This window comes from Rattus norvegicus, chromosome 1 (genome assembly GCF_021556685.1).
Source record: "Rattus norvegicus strain SHRSP/BbbUtx chromosome 1, alternate assembly SHRSP_T2T, whole genome shotgun sequence".
Classification (NCBI taxonomy): Eukaryota; Metazoa; Chordata; class Mammalia; order Rodentia; family Muridae; genus Rattus; species Rattus norvegicus.
The window spans coordinates 54,993,861-55,016,822 of NC_141534.1; the positions used below are offsets into that span (position 1 = coordinate 54,993,861).

At 47.3% G+C, this 22,962-nt stretch overlaps 1 protein-coding gene across 3 annotated transcripts in view; it reads left to right on the top strand.

Annotated features, from left to right (window-relative positions):
- The window catches only part of Rps6ka2 (ribosomal protein S6 kinase A2), a 274,655-nt gene that overhangs the window by 126,581 nt on the left and 125,112 nt on the right, over positions 1–22,962 (top strand). Inside the window, 1 exon segment of one of the 3 annotated variants that reach the window (NM_057128.1) lies at positions 12,874–13,199. The exons of the other annotated variants lie outside the window; for them this stretch is intronic. Within the exon segment in view, the coding sequence (NP_476469.1) occupies positions 13,101–13,199 (99 nt within the window). The 5' untranslated portion in view covers positions 12,874–13,100. 3 annotated transcript variants of the gene reach the window in all.

Below are 22,962 nucleotides of genomic sequence, written 5' to 3' on the forward strand. Positions count from 1 at the left end.
AGCTTTGGTGCCAGCTGTTCAGACATGCGTAGGGTTCAGCTGCCTGAGGAGCCAAGGCGCTCCCTTGTCAGCCACCAGAGGACCCAAAGTCTGACCAACTCCACTGTCCCTCCCACCAACCAAAGCATCACCTTGTGCAGCTTGGTATTTGACAGCACTGATACAGGCAAAACCCGTTTTTAGCTGTGGCGTGGCTCAGCCTTAGCACATTCCTTTAATTCAAGAGCCTTCTTCTTTGAATACTGTAAACAGGATTAAATAAAGTCAGCCATAACATAGGTCAAGAGGCGGAGTGAGCAACCGGTTGACAGAAAGTGAGCACAGGATTATTAAGATAAAAACCATAGAGGGAGTAGAAGGGAGGGACATTCGGTTTGAGGGGTTTTGAGATGAGAAGGAAAGCTTCCTTTTCCTTTTTGGAAGTCGACTGAGGAAGAAGGTCAGCGGGGTGCTTTCTCTGCCTCTCTGAACTTGCAGTCTTCCACCCCAGCATCTGGCCCCCGAGTCTTCATTGGTAAAACTAAACAATTGAGATTTTGTTTTTTTTTCTTTTTAAAAAACATTGCCCTGCACAAACAAGAAAGGGGAGGCCCTCAGCCATATGTAACACAGTCTCCCAGGAAGAACAACTAAGAAACTAACACCTAGAATGTTCTGTATCATTGTCAACGTAATAGCTAGAAAGTGCTAAGGACTTTGTGTGATAAAGTTGGACCCTATCAGAAATTAGGCCGTTCAAGAATGGACCTTGATTGGTACTTCCAAACAGTACAAACCACCGTGAGCAGTCACTAGGGAAGAATGAGGAGAAAGGGCATCAGAGTCCCACGCACTGGAGTGCTCTCCTTCGTCCCAAAAGAATGAGGCTTGAGGATGACTGATGGCGGATGGTGGGATGCTTGAATAGCAGCCTGAAGTTAGTACTGGGCTGTCATCGGTGGCGATGAGATTAGAGCATGAGCTATGTGAATGAACTGAAGAGGAGAGGTAGTGGAAGGTCCTGGGTGTGGGGCCAGTGACCATGCATGGAGGTGGATTTGGGAGGCATTGCACAGTGAGTCGCATGGGCCTTGGGAGTGGCGGGTCTAGGAGAGACTGGCTGAGAAGAGTACAGAGGCATCCTGTGACCAGCACTCACACTGTGAGTCGGAAGACGAGACATGTGCAGAACCATCACAGGGCTGGGGAGCTAAGATGGGATGGTACAGTGGCCTTGGTAACAGACTAGAGGCCACTGAGAGCTGAAAGAGAGATTTCAAAGTTGGCTACACACGAGGACGGATGAAAGACTGAGATAGCCAGTTCCTGAGTGAGAGTCACTGCTTACAAAGGGATTGTCTCCCTCATCCGTGCCACCAAATCCATCCCTGGCCAGTTGCCTGTTTGTCAGGGCTGTGGTCTGCACCTTAAGGAGCACTTTAGTAACAAATGTAGGAACAAACTAAGAGCTGTGACGATTGTGATCATGTGACAGAGAGTGCACAGTATAGTCCAGGAGCTCAGGGAGGGGGTGGGAAACAGGAGATTGTGTGTGCAAGTGGGAGTGCACACGTGTCTGGTGTGTGTGTGTGTGTGTGTGTGTGTGTGTGTGTGTGTGTGAGAGAGAGAGAGAGAGAGAGAGAGAGAGAGAGAGAGAGAGAGTTGAAAGGTAAAGAAAGTGGAAGCTGGAGGATGTTTGCAAGCTGTTGTCTTTGTGTGTCAATCTGGCAGTCAATGCCAGTGCTCGATCTATGATGGAAAGATAGTTGTTAATGGTGGTCAGGTGTGGAGAAATCTGAATCCAATGTGGGCACTGGATTTGCTCATCTTATTGTTATGGGCTAGGCTTGGAGCTGGGCTCTGTCTCTATGTTGATCTAGAGTAGCCAGATAGGGTTACTGCAGGGAAGGGAGTGGAAGGATGCACACCAGAGAGGGAGGGGAGGTGGGAGCCAGTGAAGAAGGAGGCAAGGCCCCTGAGGGCCTGGGGGCAGCACACTGAAGTGACTGCACTGCGGCACATGCCTCCAGGGGACATCTCACTGGACTTGAAGGAAGCCGAAGCCTGGTCCTGCTGCAGCACACCCGTCCCATTGGCAGCCTTGGTGACAACTGTTCCTGCCCAGTCAATTTTGAAAGGTGACTACTTCTCTATGCTATTAAGGTCAAGTTTTTGTCAGATGTGACTGTTCAATAGTTAGCCTGAAAGAATGCAGTTTATGTTGTTGGTTTCCCAGGGTTGCCATGACAACCTTCCACAAACTGGGCCACTTCAAACAATAGAGATTTATTCTCTGTGGACAGCTGATCACAGGCTGTTCGTGGGCCAGCTCCCTCTGAAGGCTACAGGGGACGTGTGCCACCCCAGCTTTTCATTTAGGTGCATTCCCAGGCCCCTTTACCTACCCTCTTTCCCTGTCTCCCTCCCTCCTCTCCCCTCCTTACTCTCCCCATCCGGCCTTATAAAAACACCTGCCATATTGAATTTAGGATCAATTCTACACAGTGAAAACCTCATCCTCACTTGGGTTTATCTGCTAAGACCCTGTTTCCGGTTTAGGTTATATTTAATGGTGCCAAGATTAGGATTGCCACTTATTTTTCTAAGGGACACAATTAAGATAGAAACACTAGCCAGGGGGTGGTAGCATATGCCTTTAATATCATCCCTGGGAAGGCAGAGGCAGGAGGATCTCTGAGTTCGAGGCCAACTTGTTCCACAGAATTAGTTCCTGGACAATCATGGCTACCCAGAGAGATCCTGCCTCAAACAAACAAGCATACAAAAAACTATGTGGAGATGGTGCAATCACAAAGCCTTAATTTCTTTGGGATTTTTCATGGTTTTAGACTATTCAAAAATTTCTAAGCTAAAATGTACCTGCAGTATTCTTTCATGCTTATTCCTTAAATCTGAGTCTTTCCCCCAAGAAGACTATAGATTAGCTCAGGGCACTTGTATTCCAAAGAGGAGAGGATAGGGTATGGGGGCTTTCTGCACTGTCTCCAGAATCCTAGCCAGGTGCTCCAGGAAGGAGGCCCCATCACAGAGTGAGTCACTTAATGTGACAGTGTTTGCCTTGTTATCAAAAGTGATTTAAATAAATATAGCTTCTAAAGAAAAAAAAAGATTTAGTTATTCAAAAAATGTGGTGATTTTTTTCCGTTGTGTTTTTTTTCATTTACTGGGGGAAGTGTTAACAATTTATTCAAATGATAATGGTTTGTTGGCATGGCTTTGTTTTGTGGGAGTTTAGCCAGCGTCTTCTGAAGCTGTATTAACCAGCACATGCGTGTTTAAGTGATTGTGCCTTCCCTGTGGCTGACTCTATCAGTGAGTAGTGACTGCCTTTTGTGTATCCGTGCTTTTGTGTGAGAGTAATTCCTTGTCTCTCTCATTGCTAATTGAATGGTATGGCTTTTCCCCATACTCCTGTTTGAAATTCTCCATGTTCTTGTTTTTAGCATATCTCTGTAGCTAAGTTGTACGATTTCAAAGCAGCTTGACGATCTGTCCCTTAACTGAAGGAACTGTCACGTTAATATTGATTGTATGCTTCACATTTTAAAAAGTAGGAGATATATTTTTTAAACACTAAAAATTACAAATTGACCTTGCCTCTTTTTTGTTTGTTTTTTGTTTTTCCCGGAACTGAGCCCCAAACCCAGGGCCTTGCGCTTGCTAGGCAAACGCTCTACCACTGAGCTAAAACACCAACTCTTGACCTTGCCTTTTTTTAACAAAGTAATAACCAGCTGGCATTGGCTGGACACAGTGGAGGGAAATGTGAGCTTCCAGGATGAGAAGCAAGGGGCCGCTCCATTCAAAGAGCAGGCGGTGAGAGGACTACACCCACACCGATCCTTGGTTCTACAGGTCCTAACAGGATACAGCAGAGGGATGCTGGGCTCACACCAAGCTTAGGGGACATGGTAGTTTTGGACACATGGTAAGTTAGTCTACTCTTGTCCTGGAGGGAACTGTGACTTCATTTCTCCAGGTTGTCTCCTGCATACCATCCCGGGAAGTGGCTAGTAGGACGCAGAGGCACTCTGGGCAATGTTGGTGGACTCCCAATCACAACTTCCTTTCTTATCCAACTTCACTTCTTTTGCACTTTTTCTCATGTTACATGTTTGCTTTTTACCAGTGTTCACCTTGGATCTGTATTTTTATTGATTATTCTAGAAACTTCAACGTATGCACTTTCACCTGAAATTGTTTGGCTTTTATTAGTCATCTCTAGAAAAGCACAAAGACAAGGCTCGATCTCAGATCATGAGATCACATGTGTTCTAATTTATCTTTTTAAGTTACATTTGTTTGTTAATGTGTGTGTATGTGTATGTGCCTCTGTGTGTGTGTGTGTGTGTGCATGTGTGTGTGTGCGCGATCGCGCATGTGCATGCATGTGTGTGTCTCGCCGTTCGGGGGTGTTCACTCACTGAAAGGTGAGTGTATAGAAGTCAATTCTCATGAGGCCTGGTGATCAAACTTGGGTTGTCAGGCCTGCCAGCAAGCTCCTCCTTCCACTGAGCAGCCCTATCATCCCTGCGTGTGCCAGTTTTTAAAACTTGATTTAAATAAATGCCGTATACAATATTTTAATTTCTGTCTATCTAGTTCTTACGTGGTTAGCGTCACTCTTAAGATTTTCATTGGTTGCACACGTCCCCATGTTGCTTCTGAGCAAATGTCTTTCTCATTCATGAAAATTAATTGCTTTTGCAAGAGAGAATTTGAGACCGAAATTGTTTCTTCCATTTAATCTCTCTGTATTTTATACAAATCACTCCACTCTCTTTGGCTCACGGCTCAGAGGAGCCCGTCTTTGAGACAGTGACTTCTTCCCTCAACTGAGAAGTCACCCATAGTCAAAACTGTCTGGTTTCCTGCTTTCCTACTCTTGTTAACATGCAGGATTTAGGTGTGAGGTTCTTTCTGTTTAATCCTCCTTGGAATTACCAGATCTTTGTAAGACACTGGTGGGTTTTGCCCATCAGTTTGACTTTTCTTTTGTCTTCTCTCACTGAAGACTGGGAGCTTGCTCCCTGCCCTCCCTCAGCTCCTATTGTCCTTCACACTCTGCCTGAAACACTTCCAACTTCTCCTTTACCAGATTTTTCTAGTGCTTTCCTTAAACTGATGTTTTCCTTTTTTTTTTTTATGTTCTAAGCTGATCTATTTATCTATCTGTTTTTAAGATAAATTATTATAGTTTTAGTCTTCAAGTTTTACTTTTTTTTTTTTTTAAACAGACGTGCTTGGTCGTTTCATAACATCTAGTTTCCTTGTAATTTTTTAGATTTCCCCAGAGGCGTCAGTGAGGCCTATTCTGTGGGACTCTAATGTAAATTCATCCCTTGTCACCTCCACTGACACGTGGTCACAGGGAGTCTATCAACTCAAGACCATGAGCGCATATGCTGTGGGGTTCTGTGTTTATCATGGCATGAGTTTGACGGGCACGTGTCCAGCAAGCACATACATGTACTTCTGAGTAAGCATTACATGTTCTCCACCTGGACCTTTAGAAACAAATGTTGTCACCTTTGGCTTCAAACCAGCATCTCCCCTTGCTCCAGGTTCACCTGCTCGCATTTAGGGACACCATCTTTGGGACAGACTAACATCACGTCTTACCTCGTGTGGCCCCTGGTGCTATCTCCAGATTCTCTGTGGGAAACTTGACCTATGTGGCAGCTCTTCATGCTAGACCTCAGGCCCAGCTCTGAGTCAAGAAGATCAAATACTGTCTTAATCATTATTTGTGTGTTTCCCAGAAAGACTGGATCGACACATGTCTTCGAACACATGGCTTAGAATTTTCCACTTTACCTCATCCTCGGTCCTGACCAGACAGTGTATGTGTGGGGTGCCACCCCCTTCCACCTCATGGCTTTCAGAATTTCTGTATGCCCCCCTCTTGTTCTGTGTTGTTCTGTTGATGCCTATGAAATATTTTTAAATGGTGAAGATCTCTATCAATATATATATATATAAAAACCTACCAAGGAATTTACATTCTCTTTTGAACAGATTCCAGATTTTTTTTTAGACCTTTCTATTATAAAAAGCTTTTCCCCTCCCTTTCAAGTTACAGGACCCTTTCCTGCTATAGTTTCAACCTGCTTCCTGTTTCCTGCTACCCCCACCCGCATTCAGGGTCCCTCTATAATTCATGCCTAGACTTGGGGGTGAGAGGAAAACTCCTTTTCTCTTAGTTAACTGATTACCCTCCTCATCTTGTCTGGTGTCTGTCTTCACTGCAGAGAATGGGGTTCTGTCTGTCTGTCTGTTGGATTAATGGGTTGCAGAGATAAAGCCCTTTATAGGAAGTGACTCTCTAGAGAAGCCAAACAGGAGTAGAATATAGGCCCCGGTTTAGTGTTGGCACAAGATGTAGGCAAGGCTGTAGAAAGCTGCAGACAAAACAGAGCATCAAGCAAGGACCAGGCAGAGCCCATAGAGTAGAAGGCAGAGATAGGGAGACCAGGAAGGAAGGTCCAGGCAGAGGCCAAGGTCTTGTCATGGTGGACTCTAGCAGCTCACCTGGCAGACAATGCCAACACGCAGGCAAAGAGCCTTTGTCCTTCAAAGGCTCCAACTATGCTCTGAGGAAGATTCCCTGTTTAGAAGGCATTGGGAGCTGTGGGTGGACCTGCTGGCCTGCTTAGTTTGGTGACAGGGTGACAGGAGGTGGTGAAGGTTGTATCCAGTGAATTGTATCTGGCAGAATTTATGAGAGAGGGTTGGAATGGAGGGGTCTGAGGATGTTTGCAAGTACAGTGACCATCCTGAGGAACCTCTTAGATCTGAGTGGAGAGGCTGGGAAACTAAGGCTGACTCTTACTTCGGGAGTGGGTTGGATTCAGTGATGGAACCTGGTAAAGACCGCACAACTTAAACTCAGTTTCAGCAAAGGTTGGGTCATGCGATCTCAAAAGTTTAGAAATGCAAGTTGGGAGCCTTCTTCCCACCCCCGGATGCTCACGCATAAAGCATGTGTATTTGTTTGGGACCCTGCTCTTTGCCTGCTTCACTCTAACCGACCTCTGATGAACAGCACACCTATGCTGGCCATATCTAACTAGTGTCAAAGGTCACATCTTTCCTCCCTTGTTCTGTATCTGATCAGTCACCCTTGTTGTCTCCTGCCCGTAATCATGTTTGCACATCTTGCTTTAATTTCCGTGGACATATTACATTTGGTCATCTTGTCATCTGCAGCAGACACTTCCCCTAGCTGCGTTACTACACTCTGACTCTGGGTCTGTGGCCTTGGACTCATGTGGGTTTCTTTGTGATCTGTGGTTAGTGGCAGCATGCCTGTGTTCCTTGGTCCCACGTCTGAGGGATTCTCTGCTACCTGGCTTTCTCTAAAACAGCAGTTCTCAACTTGTGGGTCATGACTCCATTGGCTCAATTGACCCTTTCACTGGGGTTACTTATTAGATAGCCTGCATATTTATAGATTACTTCTCCGTCAGTGAAATGAGCCAATTCAGGCCAGATTATACTATATTAAAGGTAGGTTTAGCGGTGAGAGATAGGAAAGGAAGAGAGAGAAGAGAGACACCTGAATGTCTGGATAGACAGGGAGGAGCCTCTGGGGAAAGGGCAGCGCAGCCTCTAGCCTGGCAGGTTTATGGTTGGGGGCAGGGTATGCCAGGTAGGGACTGAGAGATGCTGGGAGAACCTGGAGGCTAAGTCTGTTTTGATACATAAAATATGCACCTCAGCCCCTTGTCCCAGGTTGGAAACCAAACACATATTAGAGATTTACATTACAATTTATAGCAGTTGCAAAATTACAGTTATGAAGTAGCAATGAACTAATTTTATGATTGGGAGACACCAAAACTGTATTGCATGGTTGAGAATCGCTGGGCTAGAGGCTATGTGTGACTGTTTATGTTGGACACACAGGCACAGACAGTTTATGTTGTCTGTTTTCTGCCTGAGCTTTGGTCGTTGTGGTCGTCACACAGTGGAAGGACTGGATGCGTCACCAATGCTCGTATTTCTTCCCTCCCCCATTATCTGCTGAGCTTCATACATCCAGGGACCAAGAAGAAAACCAGGGCTTGAGCCTGCTGCTGGGAAGGGTGATAGGCAGGATTCAGGAGGTCCAAGGGCGTTTGTATAATCCGGAGTTGGGGTTCTGCTTTGTGGGTGGGGAGGTAAGGGCCTATGAGGTCTTCAGCAAGGAGTGCAGAACTATTCATGTCGGACACAGAGCTCGCTGCTCCCAGGGAGGTGCGGACAGGCGTTAAGTTCTTAGGAGGCTGAGGACAGCAGCAGCTCCGTAGGGGTAGTGTGCAAAGCTGAAGATGCTCACAGTTAGATTTGCCAGGATGGGCTCCTCAAAATCCCCATGTGCAAAGTCTGTCCAAAGTCTGCCTTGGGACCCCTGCCCTCTTCCCTCCACACAGCAGCGGGCATGTGGGCTCAGCGGGTGGAGTGGTCTTTGGACCGTGCTTTCCGGTTCTTCAGCTTCTTCACTGTTATCTGGCCAACATGACCTTGTCTTCTGGGGTGAACACAGGCTGCCCTCTTGTTTCTCATCTCAACCAGAAGCTCCCAGAGCTTTTCCTACCATGCAGATTCACCTTGTGAGCACAGCCTGGGCTACCTTTCCCCTGTGTCTCCAGGCTTGGCACTGGGTGGATGGGGGGCGCAGCAGCAATCAATGGGGGGGACAGGATGATGACAGCGAAGCTCCCAGTCCCAGCTGTCACTCCCTCCCCTAAGTCACATTCAAATGTATGCAGGAGAGAACTGATTAATAATTTGGGAATCACAAAAATAAACAACACACAGGTGTTCACACCAGAGGCAACTGGTCTCGGTTTACTACAACTGTTTTTTTTTTTTTTTTGCCATCACAGGTCTTATTTAAATTTCGATTTCATTTTCCCCGTAGTTTTTAAATTGTCTCTGCTAGTTCTTGATTATTAGATATTATTTACTACATTTTAAAGGAAGCTAGATATTTCAGTGTGAAAATAATCCCAAACTTTAACAAAGGGAGTTGCATTTGCTCCTCCCTCGGAAGTCGCAGGGGTTTTTGTAGGCCCAGTTTGGAATGACACTGTGTCCAGGAGCTGCCCTCTGCCCTCGCACACACATCCTGCCATGTTCTGGAACACCGTAGTTTATTCTCTGTCCAGACACTCTCATCCCCCCAGGTTGTCACAGGTCTTTTCTTATGGAAATGGTTTCCACTTTCCAAGGATTTTCTACTCTGCACCCCGTTGGCAAGAGAAGTTTTAAAATGAAGATGCATTTCCGTGTGTATCATCTACTACTTCTTAAATGTCTCCTTTGTTTGGGGGAAAAATGTCTTCCAACTGTCACTCCTTAAGCTCTGGCTTTGGCCACACAGTGAGGCAGGATTGGCAATTTTTTTGCCCCCTGGGGTATGGGGTGCTCTCTTTCTCCATCCTTCCCTCTTCTTACCTGATCTGAGAAGCCATGCTCCATACATTGCTCTTTCCACTTCCAGAGGGACCAAGGGTGTGCTTCCTCAGAAGCTGGCGTGTGCCCGAGTCATAGAATACTCATTTTCCGACAGATCTTTCCCTGTGGTTCTCTGGAGAGAGAACAGTGCTGAGGCATGAGACCAATCCATGCCCTGCTCGGGGTGAATTCACATCTGAGAGTCTCCTGTTCTGCTGCTATGGCGCTTGTCACAACTCCCACGATAGTCTTTCAGCATCATGGCTATTGAAATAACCTTAAATAATTTTCACAAAAATTTGGATTGGATAACTGGACATATCTGGATAAACCAACTGAGCAAAGAATGAATGCCTTACTTAATGTTTTCAAATTCTGCTGAAAAAGGGAAAATCTGGTCAATGGAGTTCTTTTTTCCCCATGGAAATAGTTCTCAAAGAAGGTTGGCCGCAGAATTGGTTAATACAGCAGCTTAACAGGATGATTAGAGGACCTGCATTTCCTAGTGTTTATCTGCATCATGTTTAGCCTGACAGCTGGGTCCCTCATGGTTCCAGGACAGCTGCGCAGCTCTAAAATCATGTTAGCACCCAGAGACAGAAGAGCTCGCTCCTCTGCTTTGCCTCTCTTATTTTTTCACTCTGTGAATGCAATTGTTAAAGGACCGACGACGGGCTGTTTTCCCTTCCCTCCCCAAGCTCCAAGACTCAAAGAATATTTACAAATACCTAGGCCATACAGTTAGACTCGTTCCCTGACTGGCTAATAACTTAACATAACTCATTTATATTAATCTACATTCTGCCACATGGCTAGTTACCTCTGTCCTCCTCAATACTCACCAGCAACTCCTCCTGTGCCTTGTTCTATCCCAGAATTCTTTCTGCCTTTTGGATGTCCCACTTTCTCATCTACCTCTCTTATAGGCCATAGCTTTTAATTGACAGGAGATGTATCCATACAACACACACAATACTCTACTCTCCCTACACGTAATGATTTCTCTTCCATGTATCCCTCCTCCTCCTAAGTCAGTGCTCTCTCTTGGCGTTCCTACATCATTAATCATGAATCTCCTTCTACCTGTCCCTTCTGCTTGAGATGTCCTGCCCATTTCTGCTTTTCCCTTAGGGCTGTGCCCCCTCCCCCCAGTTCCCCCTTTCCCTTTCAGTCTCCAGAGCTGGAGACACAGGCATGGGAAGGCATGGCCAACCAGTTGGCCAATCTGCTTTCTTTTAATCTCCACAGGGCTTTACCTGGTTGTTTCTGAGGTGTTACTCTCCCCTCCCCCAAGTCCTCAGCATGCATTATGCCTTAAGGGGAGGAAGGTGCATTGGAAACCAGTACCCCTTCCCCCACTTCTTGGTGTGTGGTATTCACTGTAGATGTGCCCTGAAAAATTCCAGGGTAGGCATGACATCTAGAGGGACTGGAGACACCGAAATCTTCAAAGAAGTTGCCGGGATTAGTATTCCTGTGCAGCTCTGTGCTTTTCAGTGGGTTCCAGCTACGGAACTCCTTCTCCAGCTCACATGGCCTTCAGCAAAGTGCTAAAGCCACAGGAAGTCAGCGTGGCTCTAGGTGGACAGAGCTGATGCTGCCTTGGTTTTCTCAGCTTGAAGCATTCTTATCTCACTTCTGCTAACTACCACTGAGCCCTCCAGGCTCTGCCTGGCCGTGGCTGCAGCCTTCCACCCTAGCTTTGGAATGTAGCTTGCATAGCTTGCTTTTGAGCTTCATTTCCAGTGTTTCGGAGACTTTCTGGCTGTCCAGAGTTCTTATTAAATTGCAAGCGATCTCAGAAGCGGTGAGCTCCTGAACCTAGTTGACATGGCTCAGGGGCTCCCTAAGTATAGAAAAAGAGCCAAGATCAGTTTCCTGGGAGCGAAAGCAGAGTGATCAGAGGAACCACTAACGATTGTGAGCTGGAAGCCTCTGCCCTCATCTCTCCAAGGCCTTGTCAATTCAGGAGTCCCTGAGTCAAGTCTTCTTGAGGAAGGACCATCCCTGCCCTTAGGCAATGTAAAATAATAAACATTCCAAGAACAATTAAAAAGGTTTGCTTAGAGGCCCTGACCTTAGCCCTCCCTTCTGATTTCATCCCCAAAAGGTCCCTCAGGGAGTTCAGGCATCACTGAGATACTGTGGTCAAGTCACAAGTCACAAGTCACAAGCCTCTGGTGAAGCCGCAAACCCTTACACTGCATGCAGCTTATCTCTGGAGCCCTAGGAGAGTAAGGTAGCAATCCCTAAAAGCTCTCTCTAGATGGGACTGACTCCCAATCCAGGTGAAATTAACCCCTTGATGTCTTCCATGACATGGTGGGCTTCCCAGCATGTTGGGTCTTCTGATTCCTGTGTCCCTTTTGACTACCACCAGTCTGGGAGGGAAAGTGTTGAGAACTGCCTGGTGGGCTGCATTTCGTGCAGGAGAGGCAATCTGTTTTCTCCAGAGTGGCCACAGATGCGGAAGTCAGGCCAAGAGAACTGTGATTAGATAGGTACTCCACAAGCCCGCTGCTCTTCTTTAATCTGCTTCTACTCTGCCACAGGGCGTAGTACTTTATTAACCTCAGCCTTTCTTTTTGTGTGTCTAGGAAGGATTATTTGGACTTAGGTTAAAGCAGGCTCTGATTACTCGCTCAGATTGGGACTCAGGATGTTCCTGCTGCTGGCCCTGATAAGTCATCTGTGTGGATAATTGTCTATAAATGGAGCCGGAGGTCACAGAGAGCGGATGTGAGCCTTTGTTCTCAGCTGCTAGCCCCGACCACGTGAGGCGTCCTTACCGAGAGGAGGAAAGCCGCTGACATTGCGAAGCAGGCGGGGTCCTCTCTCAATGGTTCCCCAATAAGCTAGGAGTTGCAGGGACCAGCTGAGGAGTGACCCGAGTGTAGCGCTTGTGGGCGCTTTTCTAGCATGCTAGGTCATTAAAGTTTTGCTCTGCGGAGAAATGCATGATGCTAAGCGTGGAGTTCAAGCAGATAGATATGTTTGGAGAAGAACACAACAGCTCGGACAGATGAGGCTGGGAGACAGGATCCGAGCAGCACACCTCACTCAGGAGCGGCTGATTAGGCACACAAGGGGCGTGGGCGCTGATTGGTGGCCGTAGCAGTGGGCGGGGCGATACTGCACCCCACTGTTCTCTGAGGGCAGGAGTAGTAGGAGAAGGGGGAGTAGGCAACCACGCTGATTGGAGGGGGTACAGAGACAACGCCCCTGGGCAGGATGGCTGATGATGATTGGAGAGTATGGTGGTGGGCGGGGTGAAGGTGGGGCTGTCCCGAGTGGGTTTTCCAACTGAAAGGGGAAAAAGGAGCTACTGCTGCAGGCAATCATTGGTGGGTGGGCGTGTAGGCGTGGTACAGAGGCGCACTCTGGTTGGTCGGAACAGCACTGGGTGTAGTCTATGGGCGGGGCAGGCTGCCAGGAGCTGGTACTCCTGGCCGGAGGCAAAGGCGCCGCGGGAGTGATCCTGGGGTCGGGGCCCGGTGGCCGGCGCGGCCTGCCCTTTGTGCTTGCAGTCCGCATCCGCGCCCAGGGCCGCCGCGTCGGGCTCCCCGGCGCGCGTGCCCGCCAGCGCGCTGCCTAGCCTGGGATGTGCCGGGGATGCGCGCCCGCCGGCCCTGCGGCTCCTGGCAGCTGGGCGCGGGGCGATGGAGCTGAACATGAAGAAGTTCACGGTGCGCAGGTTCTTCTCAGTGTACCTGCGCAAGAAGTCGCGCTCCAAGAGCTCCAGTCTGAGTCGCCTCGAGGTAAAGGCCCTCCCCGGGAGCGCGCAGGATGCGGGTCCCCGCAGCGCCTAGAGTGGGCATGTGGAGCCCCAGGGCGTGCGGCTACAGTCCGGCGCATTATCACCCCAGACCAGAGCCAGTTGTGGGAAGTTATTTGAAAACTGGTCCAGTTGTCATGAAAATCTATCAAAATGACTCCAAATGTTAGCACTTCGTAACAACTGCACAGAGCGAGTCCTCGTTGTGACTGAAGTTAACCCCAGTGAATTTCTATCTAGTGCCCCTGTGTGCACAGGATTCGGGGATCACTCCCTAGAGAGAGGCTTTAGAGGAGGGGTGCGGTCAGTGCAGCTGGGTTGCTTCGTGGTGTGGGGGTGCTCTGGGAGCACATGAGTCCCAAGTTCCGTAGCCTCTGGTGCCTGCCTGCCCATTCTGCCATGGGTTCGGTACTGTATGGATCAGGGTATTTGAGATCAGTGTAGAGTTGACCAAAGCAAGTCAGGAGGGCTCTATGGACTCTGGTGCTCCTAGGTGGTGGAGGGCCTGACGCAATTCCCCCGCAGCCCGGGCTTTGAAATAGATTGGTTCTGAAACCCGAGGAATGCCGGAAAATCTTGACCTTTGCAGGTCCCACATCTTCCATGTTCAGTCGTCTGTGATTTTAACGGTGGCTTTCATTTCTAACTAACAACTAAACTCTATACTCATCCCAGTGCTCAGACCACCTCTGTTGAGTCCATAGATGGCAAAGCTGTGACCCGCTTAAGTGAAGTGTGTGAGAGAAAGTTGACAACTGACCTAGAGATTTCATGGAACATTGATGCCCCTGTTTCAGTGCAGGCCCATATGGTATTGTGTGTGTGTGGGCGTGAGTGTGCATGAGTGTGTTTGTTCCCATGTGTGGTTAGCAACAATGTCACATATTTCATGTTGAAATTCTTTGTCTCAGCCTTAGATTGTTATACAGAGGCAAAGGGCTCTGCGATGATCAAGAAACCTTTTAAGTCCAGGGAACTGCTTGTTAAAAAGTTTCTATTGTAAATTCCAGCTCAGAAACCAGGAGAGTAGAGCTGTTCTCAGAGAGCAAAACACTGATTTTGGATAAACACAATTTTTGGTCTGGTAATCCGGAGGAGTATTTAAACTTAATGATAAGAAATTTAGCAAAAGTTCATTTTTTCCCCCTGGGATTCTGCAAAAATCTAGCTAACAAGAATAGAAATTACAGAAGTATTACCTTCTCATCATTTGGTTTAATCTCCTATTTGCTCTCAATGCCAAGTTCATTATGCTGTTCCTTGTCTCCGAGTTGTTGCTCTTGTCCCTCCTTTGCTGTGAGCAAACTCTTCCTGCCATTTATAGAGAAGTTGGAAGGACCTGGGAAGTTTGTGTGCTGATTCAGCAAGGAGAACTGAACTGAGCTATGGGAAGGCCTCAAATACAGTGGTGGACAAGGTGCGTGGATGTTGGGGGTCAGTAAAAGTAATTGTGTGTGTGTGTGTGTGTGTGTGTGTGTGTGTGTGTGTGTGTGTAACATTCCTAAGACCTGTGTATGTGAATAACATTCCTAAGGCCTGTGTATGTATGTGTGTTTGTGTATGTGTGAATAACATTCCTAAGACCCCTATACAAACCTGTGGATATGCAGAAGGTCAAACTGATGAGAAGGGGGAAGAGAGACGGCTCAGCAAATGAAGATGCTTGGCTACCAAGCCAGACGACCCGGGTTCAATCCCCAGGGACTCACATGGTCAAAGCAGAAAACTGAATCCTACAGTTGTCCTCTGACTTTCTTTTTTTTTTTTTTTTTTTTTTCGGAGCTGGGGACCGAACCCAGGGCCTTGCGCTTCCTAGGCAAGCGCTCTACCACTGAGCTAAATCCCCAACCCCCTCTGACTTTCATATATGGCAGTGTGTTGCAGTTGTACACACACACACACACACACACACACACACACACACACACACACACTTTTTAAAGGCTCAGAAAGCAGTGCATTCTATCAGTAACTTGAACGCCCCCTGTGCATCCGTGTGATGCTGTGCTAGGTGCTGAGGCACAAGCTAGTTAAGGTGGGCGTTCAGATGCATGGATGTGGGCTTTACAAATGCCCCCCTCAGTTTTCTACCATTTGATGTCTGTGAAAACCCACGTAGCATGTTCTGCTGTTCTTATTCTATTTAGCCAGGGGAAAGACCGACCGTGAGAAATGCTGGGTCTGTTAGAAGCTTGCCCATCTTTCAGTAGGCATTTGTTAAGAGCCTGTGTGCATTCAGGCTGCTTTTGGACAAGGCAGATTGTAAATAATGCCAAAGAGGTTCTGGCCTCTGGGCACCTCACTTACGCAGGACCACATGTAGCTGGCTGTATGCTCGTGCTGTAAGTGTCAGACAGTTTCACATTTTTCAGGTTCCTTCCCATTCCTTGGTAGACAGACAGCTGCTTATGGGCCAAAGAAGAGTCCATCCAAAGAGTGTAAAACTCAGCTGGAAGGTCTGTCAGTACGTTGAGGTTGAGAGAAGGTTCGTAAAGTATCGAACACTGTTGTGTGTTTCTTTGTTGGGACAAAAAAAAAAAAGGCAACTCACTATACTGAAGTTCTTCATTGTTCTTTGAAAATTGTTCTTAGGATACACAGAAAAACTAAACACCTTTGTTTTTGCAACCTGAAGCCTAATGGTGTAAACAGGAAATCAACAGCAAGTTAAGTTTGATTTAACATTGTGTTCAAAATTTATTTTACTTTTAGAATACAACGTTTGATAAACCTTGGGCTGTGGAGACGAAGTTACTTAATCACGTGTGGAAACGTGAATTTTCAACTTAAAATAAATCTCATTTAACTATTTTCGTCTTGTATTGGCATGGATCTAAGTGATCTGGCCAGGTGGGCCACTCCGGCAGATGTGTTTCAGAGACTCTGGGTGCAGCCTTTGTGTCATGCCCTGAGGTCACAGGAGTGAGTTGTTACCATTACCTCATTTCAGGGTCCAGCTACAGATGAGGAATCGGAGTCTAAGGGGGCCCCATCTCCTGTGTTGGTCTAAAGAATATCTCTCATGTAGGAGCAGGGGACTGCTGTTATCAATTTTAGTCATTTCTGGCTCTGTAGCCATTGATGTATTCAGGCACACAGGAAGCTTTGCCATTGTAGAAAGGTAATTACTCTATGAAATATTTTGGAATGTGCTTCATAGCCTGATTTTTTTCCCCTCTCTCTCTGGAAAACCTTTTCTGGAAGCTGGACAATTCTAAGTGAATCTGACATGTGCACTCAATTAAATTCACACTCCCCCTTTGACTAGAGCAGCTATTAACCTCTGTAAGCCTCTTCTTTCTCAGCCACAAGACAGACATGATAGATAATATTGGGGTGAGTGAGTGACAGTATGGAAAGACAAACTGGAGTCTGGGTGATCAAGCTGCTCAGTCACTGTTAGCTGTGGATTCTGAAAAAGCTTATCAATGGCTTTCGTATTATCCAGTGTCTGCATGGCTAGTGCTGTCCCCGAGATACAGGCCTTGCCTGGTAACCAAAAGCTCCCATGCCCTTCCGGCCTGACATGGGGAAGGTCAACTGCCCACAGGATAGGATGGCCATGTTTGCTCAGTTGGAGTTTCCATCTCCTGTGCTCCTCTTATCACCGGTACCTGCCATGAGTCAGCTGCACTTATCCATGGATCCATTACCCACGTGGGTTGCTCTGCCCTGAGCCGGGGTGGCAATTAAAACCCAGTGATGGTCCAGTGTCCATTTCCAACTCAGAGCTGAGCAGGAAGGCATCTGAAACCCCAGCGGAGACCCCAAAGGTGTGATTGTAGGCATGTGTACTCCTGGTTTATAGTCTCCCCAGTGGCGGCAAAGGTTTCTAATTAATGTAAAATGATGTTATCTGCTAAACGCAGGATCTCATCTGTTAACTAAAGGTATGGATAGGCAGTCAGCTTGCTTATGGAGTGGCCTTCTGCGGTGTTACCATGGCCAGGGACATCTCTGATCTGTTATTTCAGCCATTTCATCCGAAACTGAGATTTCTACCAAAAGATAGTCTATGAGAAATAAGGAGGAAAAAAAATGGGATTTTTTGGTGGTGATAAACTGTTGACTGGCAGGATTGTTTATTTATTTGCCCCAACGTTTAGTTTCGAGGATAAAAAAATCCTAGCATGTGGAACATGTACTGAACTAAGCAATTAGGATATAAAACTATGATCTTTGCCGCAGAGGAACTTAGTATCTAGAGACAGTGGCCAGGCAATCAACAGAAGCCTGCTCTTGGGGTGTAAGTCATGTGAGCTTCTTAAATCAGCGGATTTAGGTGATTTGCTTAGATCAGATGCCGGTTTGTTTGTTTGTCACGGCATAGGTAATCGAAAGTTGTGTTCTCATAGGACCGTATCTTAATTGCTCGACTCTTTTTTTTTTTTTTTTGGTTCTTTTTTTCGGAGCTGGGGACCGAACCCAGGGCCTTGCGCTTCCTTGGTAAGCGCTCTACCACTGAGCTAAATCCCCAGCCCCGCTCGACTCTTTTTTAAGAAAAACATGGCGTCCCAGTCATGTAAATGGTAAGAAAGGAGCTGAGGCAAGTGTCAGGCATGCCTACAGCTGTGGTAGAAACGTTCTTGTTCTTGGTGATCAGTAGCTAAGTACGTAAGTTCTTCTAGTTCAGGTAATGTCCAAGGAAAATAATTTCTAATTAAAATAATTTTCTAGTACAGTAAATACCCAAGACATGCTGTTACTACTTGTATTGGGCTTTGACAACCAGGAGGAAGGCAGACAGACAGACAGGCAGGCAGGCAGGCCGGTGGGCAGTCCACACATAAGAATGGTCACATTAGTAAAGGTCATTTGTCTATTTATCCTTTACCATATTTTCTAAACACTATGGTTAGTCCCTTTCTTGTGTTCACTGCATCTGGGATATACCCTAACTTTGTAGCCTCCCCCCCTCCCCCCCTCCACATTCTTTCTTTACATCAAAGAAATATATCAAAGTATCTTTTGCTTACTCAAAAATACATCTAACCGAACTCTTGAGATTTTTGCCAGTTCTCCTTTGGCTGTCTCCGTGACCATGGTCATAGGAGGCCACGGGGGTCACCTCGGGGAGGCCACACAGAGTGATTGATGCTCATTCCGTTCAAGTCTCTGCTCCTTTTTCATGCACTCTGAGGTAGAAGACTGAAATAATGGAACATTAAATAAGAGTTGGGACATCTGTCCCCTGACGTCCAATTAATTACTCAGGGGCCTCTCTCTTTATCAGATGTGATGAATGGATGTTACTTCCTCAGATATGGTGGGTGTACACTCAGTAGGAGAGGAAGAAACCTTCTGAGGCAGCTTCCATAGCTGTGGCTGCAGGGAGGAAGCTGGAGGTGACCAATGGGATTGCCTCAGTCACAGATTTTGAATGCTGCCAGTGGAGAGAGTGCCTCTCTGACGTGGGGGGAGCAGAAGATGAGTTTGTTCATGGGAGGTGGAGTTGGCATCTAGGAGTTTAGTCAGAAAAAATATAAATAAATACATACTAATATATAAATAATATGTCTACTTAATAATAAACACATATATACAACATTTATATACATAAATATTATAAATATCAAAATAAATATTCTTTGTATTATAATATATATTTATAATATATTATTGGTATAAAAAAATCTATTTTCTCCCCTGCCAAGATTCCATGCTCTTGAATAAGCAAAGCAAAGCTAAGGTGAGCCTTGAAGAATTCTCTGGAATGATCTGCGGCTTACTTAGTGATAGGGCGTGTTTCACTGCTTCTTGGCATCCTGTTTGATGATACATTTTCACTTATTAAAGTTGTCGAGTTGACCATGAGGAACTTGCTAAGATGTAGGCTTTTTAGCTCCTGGGTGAGATGCAGATATGTGCGGTGTCCATATCTGATGCTCAGAACTGTTTGTGCTGATTGGTAAGTCAGTGAGGATGAAGCCAAGGGAGTGTGGCTGTCAATCACAGAAGGAGCCTCCCACCAGGGCTCTCTGGGTAGATGCAGGAACAGGCGAGAATCAGTGTGCCGGCCAAGCAGGGATGTGTGTCTTTGCTTAGCTGGCTATTTGCCTAGTTCCTTGAGGTCTGCTAAAAGACATAGCAACCACACCACTGGTCATGGAGACCTGCTTGATTCCCAGGTACAGCTTGCAGAGGTCTTCAGGCCCTGTCAGCAGGGCACTTCCAGCCATAGAGGAAGTTCTGCACCCCTGGGGCCAGCTGTGTCCCTGTGAACGCCTGCTGTGAGCATGCCTAGATCTCACTGGCTAGCTGCCTGACTACCTCATACTTCCTGTTTTCTTGCCTTCAGCTGGATAACTTACTTAATCCTTCGGATTACCTGCCTCTTTAGAAGACAGGTAAAGACTGCTTTCTAAAGGTGGTACCTCAGGCCTTTAGAGGCCAGCTAAGGAAGATCTGTACTGGATATTCCATGGGGCTATACCCAGATACTAGCCGGACCCTCTGTCAAGTGCTGGCGTTATACAGTTCTCCCTGCCAGCTTCCTCTGCCTTCCCACTCTGAGCACACATTTGTCTCAGGTTAGTATTGTCACCAGAAAGCTGGCTTTCCTAGGTTACAGTGGTAAGTGTCCTTAGGATGAAGGCTTAGGGTTGGCGATGCAGCTCACTTGGTGGAGAGCATCCAGAGGCCCCAGGCCTGACCCGCTGTACCTCATAAAACTAAGTGTGGCTCCTGCCTGTAATTCCAGTACTGTGATCGCCGAAGGTAGAGGTAGGAGGGTCAGAAGTTCAGGCTCATCCTCAGCTATATAGAGCTAAAGTCCTCTCTGGGATGCACGAGGTTCTGTCTCAAAAAGAAGGAGTTTTGTATCTGTCATTTGCAACCTCTCTCTCTCTCTCTCTCTCTCTCTCTCTCTCTCTCTCTCTCTCTGTTCAAGCTGAGGGATGGTGGCAAGGGGTGAAGCCTTGGTAGAAGTGCACCAGCTTCTTGGGGAGAAAAGATGAAATTTCAGGAGATTAGGACATCCAGCAGTGGGGAGCAGGTCATCACTGGTTGGGACTGGGAAAGAACTACGTCAAGGAGGCTGAAGCCCACAGAAGGTCTGTGTGCCTCTGGGGCTGTCATCCTCTGGGCTTCAGATAGACACTCGCCTGTGCAGAGCTGGAATCTGCTGTGGTAGGCAGGTGCTCTCTACTGCAAAGTGGGGCTTCGTGGGATGGGCGGGACACCCCCTCCTGAGCATGGATGGGCTGTGCCTTTGTGTTTCACTTAGTAAGTGGGTAGCTGAGATCATAATAGAAAGAGAAGTGACTTCTATTTGGCTGTGGTGGGGGCTAGCCTGAGTGTTTGGGAACAGGATAGAGGGCCTTTCAGGAATGAAAGTTGGAGGACAGCCTACCTGTTGATGTTTACATCTAGGCGTCTTGTGGAGTGTCAGTGTCTTTATACACACACACACACACACACACACACACACACACACACACACACAGGACACTGCTTGTTAGGTAACTGCCTGAGTGGGTTGAGAAGCTGCCTGGAGGGGCCCATGTGAGGGAGCTGGAATGGAGTAATGGAGTGTAGTGTTCAGGAGGGACAGAGGAGCCCATGGGTGGGCTGTGAATGCTCTCAGGAGCCGCCAGACCCCCGTTCATGCTCATGAGGGAACTGGTAGCCAGAAGCTCCTTGTCAGAGCAGGAAACCCAGAAGGGCTGGTACTGTAACTCACAATGGGCTCGCAGAGGTGCGCTGAGACCTTTGTAGCAGGTAAATGATTCTCCATGGCGTGGTTGACTTTGAGGCTAGCGGAAAGGAAAGGAAAACAGGCAAAACCAGAAAAAGAAAATGTTTATTTTTAGAATACCTTTGGCTTTTGAATTCTGTTCAGTTGTTGTCACTGTGGAACATGGGACAGATAGGTTACTGGACTGAAGGCAGCCATGGTTGGTTTCTAACAGTCTTCATCTCAGAGAGTCCCAGAAGCAGCAAAGGTTGGGTGTGAGTTATATTTGTAAAATGTAGCAATGCAGAACACAGGAGTTTTGATGTGTGACTCAATGGAAGGATGGCAGAACTTACCACCAGAGAGAAGTGTCCCACTTGAGGTTGACATGCTAGGTCTTGCTCTGTCCTTTGACAGTATGGTACTGTGGTCCTGATGAAGCCTGGGCAAGGGCTGTATGTCAGAAAAAAATCTGCCATGGTCCTTGTGTATGTGGGAGAGAGGAGAAGAGGTTGCAGACTACAGTGAGCAAACACAATCTGTCACTACCCATGGCTTTCATTTTTCTCCATTACTCCTGTCCCCATCCCAGCCTGGAGGGGATGTTACCCTCTGTCTAAGCCATTCATCTCTCCTCTGAGACTGTCATTAGGGTCTTTCCCACGAGGACTCCAGTGTGGGGGTCGTTTGTTTAGCTTGGCATCTCCAGCATCTGGCCTGGGCTGGAACTCCCTGCAGTAGCCAAAGAGGCACCACTAGCTGGACAGAAAGCGATTTGGTTGGTGCAGTCCTAGTTTGGAAAGAATGTTAGGGCTGTGTAGTTAGGGCTGTGTAGGTGGGTGGGACCTGGTAGTAATGCCCAGTGATTTCCCCCCACATCTGTGTCAACCTTTCGTGACAGCTTTCTGTGCTGTGACATAAGTGGTAAGGATGCTTGTTGGCTTTGGGGACTGATCACTCTACTTGAGTGTAGACTTCACCTTTGGGATCCTTGTTGAAATATTTGATACTTTGTGACTTCATCAAGGTCACCAGCAATAGCAGCTGAGCTCCAATCCCTTCCACTGTAAAAATAGCACTCCTCTCCCTTAGAGGGTTCTATCGGGAGACAATGAAGCTGTCTGTGTAGCAGGCTTGGTGGGTAGCTGGTAAGGGCCAGCGAGGCAGCTTAATAGGCTATAGTCAAACCTTGTCACTTCCTTATAGCCTCTGATTCTAAACTCACACGCCATAGCAGTGGTGCGGTGCACATATGAGGTACAGGATGCATATCTGGCTTGGCATCCATCACCCTTCTGTGGCCTGTCATTTTAAACCCTCATCATTTAAGATTCACCGTTAGGTCAAACGGGGAAGACTGCACGAAGGGTGTAGTGTGTGCTGTGTGTGTTCACACTGGGTCTTCCCGATGCAGTGGACGCCCTCCATTTGCCCTTCAGAAAGCATCCAAAAGCCATCAGGCTGCTGTTTGAGGTTGGAAGCCTGCAGAGTAGGAGATTTCAGTGCCATCTCCACTGCAGATGGTGACCATGGCTCTCCGGAGTCCACGGCTTCACCAGGGCACTTTGGTGGGTCCTAGTGATTATCCCTGAGAGGACACAGCTGAGAAAGGAGCTGGAGGCATGTGCTATCTCCTTCTGGAGCTTCCTCCCACCCCCTTCAAACCCTGTGTTCTCTCCCTTGTCTAGGCAGAGGAGCACGTGAGCAGCATCTTGTAACCCGCCCCCTGCCCCCACCACACATCTGGACAGGAAGGGCGTGGCTTATGAACTTCATAGGTCAGTATTTCTGTCCAGTGTGACTTCATTCCAGTTCTTTTCTCAGTTAAGAAGCCGAAGCAGCATGTCTGGTGTCGTCGGAAGTCTCACAATACTTATCCGTCTGCCCCGTGTGTCACATATTCCCTTCCTCCCGGCCCCTTTCTCCTCTTGCAATCTCCGGTTCGCGTATTTATACATCAAGCCAATAGCAGCCTGAAATGCAGGCTCGTGAGGGGAGATGCTGTGCTCTCCATGGTGTACATAGATGGGTAGCAAGGTCCAGGCCCTGGGGAATGCCTGTTCGTTAGGTG